The 12,832-nt window shown below is 43.1% G+C and overlaps 1 protein-coding gene across 3 annotated transcripts in view; it reads left to right on the top strand.

Annotated features, from left to right (window-relative positions):
* The first annotated feature begins 3,420 nt into the window (after positions 1-3,420).
* akap9 (A kinase (PRKA) anchor protein 9) overlaps positions 3,421-12,832 on the top strand; it is a 248,150-nt gene continuing 238,738 nt past the window's right edge. For all 3 annotated transcript variants that reach the window (XM_068006479.1, XM_068006470.1, XM_068006463.1), the window contains exons 1-2: positions 3,421-3,532; positions 9,736-9,984. In XM_068006479.1, coding sequence (XP_067862580.1) covers positions 3,485-3,532; positions 9,736-9,984 — 297 coding nt within the window. In that variant the 5' untranslated portion in view covers positions 3,421-3,484. The remainder of the gene's footprint in view (positions 3,533-9,735; positions 9,985-12,832) is intronic.

Genomic DNA, 12,832 nt, shown 5'->3' with positions numbered 1-12,832 from the left:
TACGGGCAACAAGAGTTTTGGATGAACTGAAGTTTACGGTATGTGGAGGTTGGGAGGCCGGCCAGGAGATTGGGAATAATTGAGTCTGGAGGTGACTAAGGCATGGATAAGTGTTTCAATAACAAATGGGAAGAGATAGGGGTGGAGGCAGGTGATTTACGGAGGTGGAAGTAGACGGTCTTTGTGATGGAGATGATATGGCATTGAAAGCTCGGCTCAGGGTTGATAGAATGCTACGGTTACGAACAGTCTGGTTCAGCCTGACACAGTGACTGGGGAGGAGAATGGAGTCGGTAACAAGGGTATGTAAAATATTTTGAAGAGATTATATTCAATACACGCATCATAAAAAGTATATGGTTCACAAAATTCCTATACATTTTATATACATATTTTAATATTTCCATATATTTCACATTAACTTATTTATATTCCCATTACCTTTATTCATAAACTAATATTAATAGCTTCCAATATATAATTTCATCCTATTTTTCAATTAAATTATTTTCCTTTAAATTTCTATACGTAACTTCTTTCCACCATTTACTCTATTTTGCATCCATTTCTTTATTTTTATTCCCTACAGCATCTAATATTTACCACATCAATACATTCTCCATTACACTACACAATCTTTCTCTCCTTATCAAGCAACAGATTATTTACAAATACCTGCCCGTAATGAAGTTGTTAATTCATTTAAAATAAATGCGCTACTTTGTTAAAGTAATGGAATTTCAACCTATCAAAATTTACATTAATGTTGTGCCGTACATGTCTCAGAACCATCCCAAAGTGCTTTAAAGACACTGACTTACTTTGAAGTATAGTCACTGTTGGCATGCAAACATAACAAGACATTTTGCACATAATAAGGTCTCGCAATTAACCTATTTTTAATGGCATTGGATCAGGGAAAATTGTTGGTCATAACACCAAAAGTCCCAATATTCTTCAAATAATGCCATGGGATATTTTAACATCCACCTGAATCTAGGTTTCACCTTTCATCCAAAGGGCAGCAATTCCTCAGTACTCCATTGGAGTGCCAGCCTAGATTATGAGCTCAACCCCTAACGCAAGGCTTGAAGCCACAACCTTCTGACTCAGAGGTAAGTACTACCAATAGAGCCAGGCTGCCATTTGAGGTAAAATAATTATTTAATATCAGTACCTTTAATATCTCAGTTACAATATATTGTCCCTCGCAGTGAAGCTTCTGGACCATTTGTGTGTGTGATGTGAGCAAATAGCTATGGTTATACTGCCCACTCCCAGCACTCTTATATTAGAGAAAGCAGAGCTCTCCATATACCTACTTAAACTCATGCACAGAGTTTTTAATCACCTTAATAACCTACTCCAGTGCAGTATTGAGAGAATGCTGCACAGTCAGAGGTGCCGTATTTCCAGTAAGATGTTAAACCGAGGTCCCATCTGCCTTCTTGAGATGGACTTTAAAGATCCCATGGCACTATTTCCAAGAAGAGCAGCGGAGTCCTGGCCAATATTTATCCCTCTACCAACACCTAAAAATAGATTATTTGGTCATTATCACATTGCTGTTTGTGGGACTTTGCTGAGAGCAAATTGGCTGCCATGTTTCCTACAACAGTGACTACACTTCAGAAGTACTTAATTGGCTGTAAAGTGCTTTGGGTCATCCTGAAATCATGAAAAGTGCTATATATATGCATGTCTTCCTTTCTAATGGGATACTCATTTCTTTTCTGTCATTAGAGGTGAAAGCTGCCACCACAACAACAACAACAACAATTTGCATTTATATAGCACCTTTAATATAGTAAAATGCCCCAGGGCGCTTCACAGGAGCGTTATTAAACAAAATTTGACACCGAGCCACCTAAAAAGATATTAAGACAGGTGGCCAAAAGCTTGGTCAAAGAGATAGGTTTTAAGGAACGTCTTAAAGGAGGAGAGCGAGGTAGAGAGGCAGAGAAGTTTAGGGAGGGAATTCCAGAGCTTACGGCCTAGGCAGTTGAAGGCATGGCCGCCAATGGCGGAGCAATTAAAATCGGGGATGCACAAGAGGCCAGAATTGGAGAAGCGCAGAGATCTTGGAGGGTTGTAGGGCTGGAGGAGGTTACAGAGATAGGGAGGGGCGAGGCCATGGATGGATTTGAAAACAAGGATGGGACTTTTAAAACTGAGGCATTGCCAGACCTGGAGCCAATGTAGGTCAGCAAGCACAGGGGTGATGGGTGAACGGGACTTGGTGCAAGTTAGGATACAGGCAGCAGAGTTTTGGATAAGTTCACGTTTATGGAGGGTGGAAGGTGGGAGGCCGGCCAGGAGGGCATTGGAATAGTCAAGTCTAGAGGTGACAAAGGCATGGATGAGGGTTTCAGCTGCAGATGTGCTGAGGCAGGGGCAGAGGTGGGCGATGTTCCAGAGGTGGAAATAGGCGGTCTTGGTGATGGAGCGGATATGTGATTGGAAGCTCATCTTGGTCAAATAGGACGCCAAGGTTACGAATGGTCTGGTTGAGCCTCAGACAGTGGCCGGGGAGAGGGATGGAGTCGGTGGCTAGGGAATGGAGTTTGTGGTGGGGTCCACAAACAACGCCTTCGGTCTTCCCAATATTTAGTTGGAGGAAATTTCTGTTCATCCAGTACAGGATGTCGGACATGCAGCGGGACAAATCAGAGACAGTGGAGGGGTCGAGAGAGATGGTGGTAAGGTAGAGCTGGGTCTCGTCAGCATACGTGGAACCTGGAACCGGAAGATGTCGCTGAGGGGCAGCATGTAGATGAGAAATAGGAGGGGGCCAAGGATAGATCCCTGGGGGACTCCAGAGGGAACGGTGCTGGAGCAGGAAGAGAAGCCATTGTAGGTGATTCCCTGGCTACGACTGGATAGATAAGAATGGAACCAGGTGAGTGCGGTCCCACGCAGCTGGATGACAGAGGAGAGGTGTTGCAGGAGGATGGTGTGGTCAACAGTGTCGAAGGCTGCGTACAGGTCGAGAAGGATGAAGTGGGATAGTTTACCACAGTTACAGTCACATAGGATATTATTTGTGACTTTGATAAGGACCTTTCCAGTACTGTTGCAGGGGCGGAAACCTAACTGGAGGGATTCAAACATGGAGTTGCGGGATCGATGGGCACAGATTTGGGAGGCGACAACCAATTGCGTTCCTTTACATTCATGTTCTTCTCCTGCATTATTGCAGAAGGTTGCTTCATTTCATGCCTTGAACTAGTCTGACCTTTATGACTGCTGCTTCCCTTCCCACCAACCCCCCATATTAAAAAGTGTGATTTAATTTCCCAAACATGCAGCGGCCGCGCGACGTATTTGTCGAAATTAAGGGACTGGAGAGGGCTCGTGCGCGGCGTTGCTGCCGTTGTGCGTGTGTCATGCGCAGTGGGCCGGTTGTCTCGAGCGGCGGCGGCGGCGGGCGCTGCTAACGTGTCACTGACTGACCTCCGCTTCTCTCTCTCTCTCTCTCACAGCCATGGAAGACGAGGAGAGACAGAAGAAGCTGGAAGCGGGCAAAGCCAAGGTAAGAGTCTCCACTCCCGAGCGAGGGGGGGGGTTAGGGAGTGTTACAGCTGGTGTGGGTGGAACCGGCGCCGTGGTGAGGTAGCTTTCTGTTTGAGAGGACCCAGCCCGACGCCCCGTCTCCAGGTGCAGAGGGACGCGCTTTGCTGTCGTTCTGAGCTTTCCAATCGGCTCCGCAGGCTTCAGCAAACTGCAGTCGGGCTGTAGGCCTCTAATATTAGTCCTTTTTTTTGTTTAAATGAGGTGACAGGAGGGTGTAGTACACGATTTAGGGTTTTGTGTGTTGTCGTTGAAGTAAACGTGTTTAAAAATAGAATGAATACAAAGACATTTGCAAGAAGGACGTGCCTGCGAAATAGACTGACTATACAGAGAAAACTGTACAACACGAAAAAATATTTTTTAAACAGTGCATTTGTAAAAGTTGCACCCTCTTTTAAACGAAAACAGTTTCTTTTCTGTTATCCGATTTACACTACAGGATCTAAGTGTAACAGCTATTAATGCCAATCCAATTTAGTACATACTTTCTAACGTATTGAAGTACATTTAAGATAATACATCTTGTGAAGGCTGGAGAGAAAGCTACTTGAGTGTAACAAGGTTGCAGAGCTTTAACAACAGCTTCTAAAATGTACAATTTGTTGCATACTTTCAGATTTAGAATTTTGTATTTCTGATTAGTAGCCCCACCAGCAGAAGTGGTTCTCTTAAAGTTATGCTAAAATGTTTGCACAGTTGGTCAAATAGTCATATTATTGGCACCCACTCTGGTTATGAAATTGTAAGGTTATGCATTGGGTATCAATAGTGACAACTCCATTTCCGAGCACAGTAACATTTGCAGAATTAAGCCCTTCATCGTGCCATAGATGTCCATGTATTTCTCATGGTGCTGTAAATGTTTTATGTGCGCAACATACATCACAGCAAAACTTTATCTGATTGCATTAAAGCCATCAGAATTTGATCAGTTTTGTAGCAATGTCTTGTCTGCAAGAATGAATTAACTTGCATTTCTATAGCATCTTATCACGTCCACATTGTTCCAAACTACGTCAGAGCCAATGAATTACTTGTGAAGTGCAATTACTGTGATCGTGATGAACTATCCCTCCTTGTCCTTCTTGACCTGTCTGCAGCCTTTGACACTGTTGACCACACCATTTCCAGCGCCTCTCCTCTGTTGCCCAGCTGGCTGGTACTGCCCTCACCTGGTTCCATTCCTATCTATCCAGTCGTAGCCAGAGAATCATCTGCAATGGCTTCTCTTCCCACTCCTACACTGTTACCTCTGGAGTACCCCCAAGGATCTATCCTTGGCTGCCTCCTATCTCTCATCTACACAAAAACAGAAAATGCTGGAGAAGCTCAGCAAGTCAAGCAGCATCTGTGGAGAAAGAAACAGAGTTAGTGTTTTAGGTCAAAGACCTTTCATCAGAACTGGAAGATGTTAGAGTTTTTAAGTATGTACAGGCCAGGGAAAGGGGGGAGGCAAGAACAAAAGGGAAGGTCTGTGATAGGGCAGAGGGCAGGAGTGATTAAATGACAAAAGGCATGATGGTGAAGGAAGGTGGTGATGGGACAGGTTAAGAAACAAAAGATTGATCGGGAGCAGCTGCGAATGGCAACAGCAGAGCCATTACCAGCACCTGCTGTCTGAAAAAATGGGATATGATCTGAAGTTATTGAAATCAGTGTTGAGCCAGGAAGGTTGTAAAGTGCCTAAACGAAAGATGAGGTGCTGTTCCTTGAGCTTACGTTGAGCTTCATTGGAACAGTGTAAGAGGCCAAGGACAGAGAGGTCAGAGTGGGATGGGGAATTAAAATGGCAAGCGACATGCAGGTCAAGGTCATGCTTGCGGACAGAGCGGAGGTGTTCAGCAAAGCGATCACCCAATCTGCGTTTGGTCTCCCCAATGTAGAGGAGACCGCATTGTGAGCAGTGAATACAGTATACTAAATTGAAAGAAGTACAAGTAAACTGCTGTTTCACCTGGAAGGAGTGTTTGGGGCCCTGGACGGTGGGAAGGGAGGAGGTGAAGGGGCAGGTGTTGCATCTCCTGCGCTCGTATGGGAAGATGCCGAGGGGAGGAGAGTGGGTGATGGAAGAGTGGACCAGGGTGTCGCGGAGGGAATAGTCCCTTTGGAATGCTGAAAGGGGAGGGGAAGATGTATTTGGTGGTGGGATTGTGCTGGAGGTGGCGGAAATGGCAGAGGATGTTGCGTTGAATGTGGAGGCTGGTAGGGTGGAAGGTGAGGACAAGAGGGACCCTATCGTGGTTCTGGGAGGGAAGGGAAGGGGTGAGGGGCAGAAGTCTGTGAAATAGGACGGACATGGTCGAGGGCCCAGTCAACTACATGCTGCTCCTCAGCAACACCATCCGAAAACACGACCTCAGGTTCCACGTGTACACTGACGACACCCAGCTCCAACTCGCCATCACTCCTTTCGATCCCTCCACTTTCTCTGATTTGTCACGCTTGTCCGACATCCAGTATTGGATGAGCAGAAATTTCCTCCTATTAAATATTGGGAAGACCGAAGCCATTGTCTTCGGTCACCGCCACCAACTCCATCCCTCTCCCTGGCCACTGTCTGAGGCTGACTTCGACTGTTTGCAACCATGGCGTCCTATGAGCTGAGCCTCCCACCTCATATCCTCTCCATCACCATCAAGACTGTCTACTTCCACCTCCATAACAGCGCCCAACTTCACCCCTCCCTCAGGTCATCTGCTGCTGAAAACCTCATCCATGCCTTTGTTACCTCTGGACTCGACTATTCCAATGCTCACCTGGCCGGCCTCCCAAATTGTACCCTCCTTAAACTTGAGCTTATTTAAAACTCTGCTGCCTGAATCCTAACTTGCACCAAGCCTCGTTCACTCGCCACCCCTGTGCTCACTGACCCACATTGGCCCTGGTCCGGCAATGCCTTGATTTGAAAATTCTCATCCTTGTTTTCAAATCCATTCATGGCCTCGCCCCTCCCTATCTTTATAATCTCCTCCAGCTCTAAAACCCTCAGATCTCTGCACTCCTCCAATTCTGGCCTCCTGCGCAGCTCCGATTTTCTTCGCTCTAAAAATTGGCAGCCATGCCTTCAGCTGCCTCGGCCCTAATCTCTGGAATTCCCTCCCTAAACCTCTCCGTCTCTGTACTTCTCTCTCCCCCTTTAAGGCACTTTTGGTCAAATATCTCCTTATATGGCTCGGTGTCAAATTTTGTTTGATAACGCTCCTGTGAAGCGCCTTGGGATGTTCACTATGTTAAAAACATTATATAAATGCAAATTGTTGTCATGAAAGAAAACCTACGACATGCAAATATGCTGATTGGCAGGTGAACAGATGACATGTTTTCTGTATGGTGAAAAGATAACTTGTAAGTTTGGCAAAACCACAGTAAAAGTTTAATGAAAATGGCCCAAATTGTGTACCATGTAGATAAAGTGTGAAAACAGGAAGTTGCTAGATTTTTAAAAAAAAATTCTCTGGATGTGGACGATGCTAGCAAGGCCGGCCTTTATTGCCCATCCCTAGGTGCCCCTGAGAAGGTGGTGATGGGCCTTTTTTCTTGGACTGCTGTAGCCCGTGTGATGCAGGTGCTCCCACTGTGCTGTTAGGTGGGGAGTTCCAGGATTTTGACCCAGCGACAATAAAAGAATGGAGATATATGTCCAAGTCAGGATTGTGTGCGCTTGGAGGAGAACTTGTAGGTGATGGTGTTTCCACGCAGCTACTGTCTTTGTCCTAAGTGGTGGAGATTGCATGTTTTGGAGGTGCTGTTGAAGAAGCCTTGGTGAGTTAGGATGCACTACAGCAACTGGTAAAGGGAGTAGGTGTTTAAGGTGGTGGATAGGCTGCTGATCAAATGGACTGTTTTGTCGTGGATGGTGTCGCGCTTCTTGAGTGTTGTTGCAGCTGCACCCATCCAGGCAAGTGGAAACTATTCCATCACACTCCTGACTTGTGCTTTGTAGGCGGTGAAGAGGCTTTGGGGAATCGGAAGGTGAGCCACTCGCTGCAGAATATCTGACCTCTTGCCTGCTCTAGTCGTCACAGTATTTATGTGGCTGGTCCAGTTGAGGTTCTGGTCAATGGTGACCCCCAGGATGTTGATGGTGGGGGAATTCTGTGATGGTAATGACATTGGATGTCAAGGGGAGGTGGTTAGACTCTCTTGTTGGAGACAGTCATTGTCTGACACTTGTGTGGCACGAATGTTACTTGTCACTTATTAGCTCAAGCCTGAATGTTGTCCAGGTCTTGCTGCATTTGGGCACGGACTGCTTCATTATCTGAGGAATTGCGAATGGAGCTGCACATTATGCAATCATCAGTAAACATCCCCACTTCTGACCTTATAATGGAGGGAAGATCATTGATGAAGCAGCTGAAGATAGTTGGGCCTCAGACGCTGCCCCGAGGAACTCTTGATGTCCTTGGGTTGATCAGAATTAGTAGTAGCCATATGATGTAATGTAATGGCTTTGTCCATTAATTAAGCTACTTCATAACGGATGAAGCAAACCTTTAACACCTCGATTTGAAGCAAAATGGAATTTGTTCACTCACCCTGTGTGATAATTGAGACTTGGGTTATGAAAATAGGGTTTGCTGGCCCATCTACACTATCCTTAGTGGGTTAAGGTAAATAACCTTACAGAGGCACTGTCGAAAATAGCCTTCAGAGCCCAGGCAACTCATCTTAATTATGTTTATATTTCTTATTTGTTGGTTTGTCCGGTTTGAAAACTATGGAAAGGGCTGTGTATAGTACTGTTACTTCGTTGGTGGGTAAACCTTCAACCTGTTAGCATCAGCAACATGAGATATATGCAAATTATGAGACCATTAATGTGGTCCCCGAGGCTCTGTGGCATGCACCTACGTGGTCCATGAAGACACTAAACTTACAGGAGGAAGAAGAAAATTGAAAATATGTTCCTTTCCAGACGTCTAAACGAGAGATGTTTGAAATTTATATCTTGCTTTTTAATGTCCAGATTTAAGACTATAATTGAAGGTATAAGCATTTAATTTTAATATTTGTGCCCATTTATTGGGCAGATGTAGGTAGGGAATTAATGCTGTTTGCTTAGACTGTGCATGCACATGAGTATATTTCATGAAATGTGACAATTTTATTTAAGATTTTTATCCTAATTACTCTCAAAGCTATTTTGAAGTTTGCACAAACTATTCCACACTTATTTTTAGATGATTACATTTATTTGATAAAACAACAAAATTTTACACCTGTGTCACTTGTAAGATGAATATATAAACCCGATACAGCGCAACAAACATTGTAATTGGCTAGATTTAAAAAAAATTAGAATATACGATCCTAATTGCCAGACCTTATTCTTTAGGCTTTGTACCTTTGAAATCATATAGGATTGGTGAAAGGATTATCAGAGAAGCTGAATCGTGTAAATCTTAACTTGACCATTTACCGTTTAATCTTGTTTTGTTGCTGTACAATATAGAACCGCAGGAGTTTGCACCACAGAAGTAGCCCATCAGTTCTGTGCCAGCTCTTTGTTAGGGCAGTGTACTTTTTTGAGTTGGTACAAGTGTTCACTAGTTCAGCTTCAAGATTCTAGCTTTGTCAAACTGCTTAATCTTTAATTTGCATAAGTGGAGCTCATCAGAACTATTTGATTTGAAATGCTATTTTGTCAGCCATCTGTTATCCTATATTTACTACAATTTTTAAAATAAATTTTTGTTAAATAGAAAATACATTTGTTTCTAGATGACCTGCTCAGCATTATCCAGGGTTGGAGGTCATTCTGAATTTATAATAGTACTAGTACTACTGCTTCAATTTTGTCTTTTGAACTTGGAATGGCATTGAAAAACTGATTGCGTAAAGTTTATTCAAGTAACGTAGTCCTGGTATAGTCCATTCTAGTTAAGTGAATCACTGTTTCATGTTAGATTTGCTTATCAGGAATTGTAAGGAAAGATTATGCAGGAACAAAATTCTTACTACTGGAAATGTAATAGAAAATATTCTGAAATGTAGAATACATATAATGGGGATTAATTGCCATAATTCATTTTAGTGTTTCAATTTTTGTTAGAAGCATTATTTCAATGTTGCTTTGCAATTTATAACTGTAAGATCTTGTGTAACAATATTGAAGGTTCTATTAATATAAAAGTTTGGATCAAATTTTCTATTTTGCAGCTTGCCCAATTCCGGCAACGGAAAGCTCAAACTGATCTCCAAAATCCAGTAAAAAAACAGAAGAAGAAGAAGAAAAAGTTAGCAAGCAAAGTGGAGGAGCAACTGCAACATATCACAGCTAAGCATCAGCTGCAAGGTGTTAAGACTAGTGCAGAGAGAGGACCAGCAGGGGATGGTGCAGAGTTTATAATTAATAGGACTTTACACAGTGGAGATATAATCAAACAGGACCAGACCTATACAATTGAGGTGAGAACTACTTGTGTCTTGTTTTCATTCAGTTGAATAAAATGTGATGAATTAGTAAAAGTTTGTTGATGTACAGCTGGGGACCATGAGTATTGTTTGCTCTCACTAGCATTAACCTATCTCTCCCCCTGCAGGAGTGTCTTGTGGCATTTGTGAGAGGGGTCCTGTTTTATAGTTCTACAGGAAGAGGGTCTAGATGTATTTTCCCAGTACTAGGCTGAGTCCATTCATCATGTGCTCTGGCTGTAAATGTCCCACAGGTACCTAACCCACATGTTTGTGGCTGGAGGAGTAGAATTTTGTCGTAATGTGGGAGGTGAAATACATCTTGCCACTAGCAGAGGGAGTTGTGCTAACCACTTGCTCCCAGCTGTTCAGAAAAAGTGACCTAACCCATAAACATTCTCATGGGGTGGGATAGCTTCTGTGTGCCCCAATCTGACTATATTGTCCGACCCTGTGTCTGTTTTGTAACGACATTTGTTAAATTACTGTAGAAATATAAACGGAGTCTCTTGTAAATGCCCTGCTGAGGTTATCAACCATTGCTATATAAGTGTGAAAACAAGTGTACAATTTTTTGAAATAAAAAAAGCCTTTTAATTTTAAAAGACTGGTGTTACCTGGAGGGCTGAGTGCTAAATGTTTGCCAGATTTTTGAATTAAAATTTGGAAAGAAACTCACCTCAAACAAAAAATGTTTATATCGCTTTTGTGTTCTCATAAGCATAAGTTATTTATCTATGGGCACCCATAAAATAACATGACATACATTATTGCACCTGTTTTTGTGGATTTAGAAAGAATACTTGAACATGTACAGCCTGCATCAGTCCAACATTTCATTTGATTCTGTAGCAGCACAAATATTTTTGAAAATGCTTCTTTACAAAATGAGTCTTATGTTTGTCCCAAAATGCCAAAGGCAAAAACAGATAATTAAAATTTTTCTATTTTGCAGCAAAATATAAAACTCATTTTAAAGTATTTCATATAACAGTTTTATTTGTGTCATGGTCTCAAAACTTAACTATAAAAGTGTACAAGGACTTTCACTTAAAGCTCCAATTGGGAAAATTCTGAAATGGTGCCCCCCCCCCAGTTCAGTGCTGGAAGGATATATTTGCCATGGAGGGAGTGCACTGCAGATTCACCAGAATGATACTAGGGCTAAAAGGGTTAAATTAGTTGTGACTTTAAGTATATTTGGAGGGGAGGTGAAAGCATCATGTTTATTTTTAAAAATGTTATCTTGTAGTGGTGGTAACAACAACATCCACTCCTCACAGAAGTGTAATCAGAGAAAAATAGACACAGAGCCAAGAAGGAGATGATAAGAGGTGATCAATGACGTGGGTTTAAAGGAGGTTAGGGAGGTGGAGAGGCTGAGGTGTTTAGGGAAGGAATTCTAGCGAATGAGGTCAAGTAGTTGAAGGCACAGTTGCCAATGGTGGGGCAAACGAGGTGGGGGAATGCACAAGAGATCAGAGTCTGAAGAACGAAGAGTTTTGGAAGGGTTGTGTGGCTGGAAGATGCTACCTAGATAGGAAGGGGTGAGGCTGTGAAAAGATGAGAATTTTAAATTGGAGGCTTTGGGGGACTGGGAGCCAGTGCAAGTCAGCAAGGACAGGAGTGATGAGTGAGTGGTATTTGGTGTGGAAGCTGACCTCATGTCTGCGAATAATGTTGTCAAGGGCAGCATGATGACGAAGAGGAGTGAGTCAAGGATAGATCCTTATTGGATTTCGGTGGTAACAGTGTGAAGGAGGTACGAGAAGCCATTGGTGTGACTACGATCTGATAGGGAGGGCAATCCCACTGAGCTGAATAATGAAGGAAAGGCACTAGAGGAGGACAGTGTGGTTGATCGTGCCAACGGCTACAGAGAGGTCGAGTAGGGAGAATGCACCACAGTCACGTGAAGTCATTTCTGACTTTGGTTAGGGCCAATTCAGGGACGGAAACGTGATTGGAGAGGTTCAAATGTAGAGTTGTGGGAATGATATACGTGGATTTGGGAGGCGACATAATAGAAGAAGATGGTAGAGGAAAGGCAGGTTGGAGGTCGGGCGGTAGATTGCGAGGACAGAGCGGTTGAGGGAGGTTTTTTTTGAGGGAGTGATGGTGGTTTTGAGAGTAGGAAAGTACTGGAGGAGAGGGAACCCTTTACAATGTCATCTAGCATGGTGGTCAGCAGTTTTGTGGAAATGGGGTCAAGGGAGTAAGAGGTGGGTCTCATGGATAAGATGAGCTCAGAAGGCATATGGGGAGATGGGAGAGAAACTAGAGAGATATGCGGGTTCAGGGCGAGGGTAGGTGGAGTTTAAGTGGAGATTTGGCTTGGTGGACAAGGTGAAGAAGGGGATGCAGCAGATGGGATGGTCTTAGTCTTAGTTGAGGCCACTGTTTTCTTGCTGTTTCTGAGGGAGCTCAAAGATGGGTCTAAGGCAGAAGTGTTGTCTTTCATTGCTCCACTTTGGGAATGGTAAGTAGTCTCTGGGAGACCAGTCACCATGTGGTAAGGTTTTTTTTTGAAGTTCTAAGTAATATCTTAGTGAGTAATAGTTTTTCCTTTTAATACTTTAGGTTAAGTCAATTGTGAGTGGCTTAATTTTTGAATATTAATTTGGTAAATAGTGCGTAACTATGGAAAATCAATTTTTATTGCTGGTGAGGAAACAACTATAACTCATAAATGAAAACTGATTGTATGATAGTCCTTACAAGTAGGATAAATGTGACATTTTTTAATGATGCCTAAATTCCACTTTGGGAAACCACCTCCTTTTCCTTAAAATGTATCGATTTTCCTGTTGAGGCATTTATTATTTTGTCTTACTGAGATTGA

Source organism: Heptranchias perlo, chromosome 2 (assembly GCF_035084215.1).
Source record: "Heptranchias perlo isolate sHepPer1 chromosome 2, sHepPer1.hap1, whole genome shotgun sequence".
NCBI classification, from domain to species: Eukaryota; Metazoa; Chordata; class Chondrichthyes; order Hexanchiformes; family Hexanchidae; genus Heptranchias; species Heptranchias perlo.
Note: the sequence above shows the minus strand (reverse complement) of the source record. Positions and strands in the feature narration are given on the sequence as shown.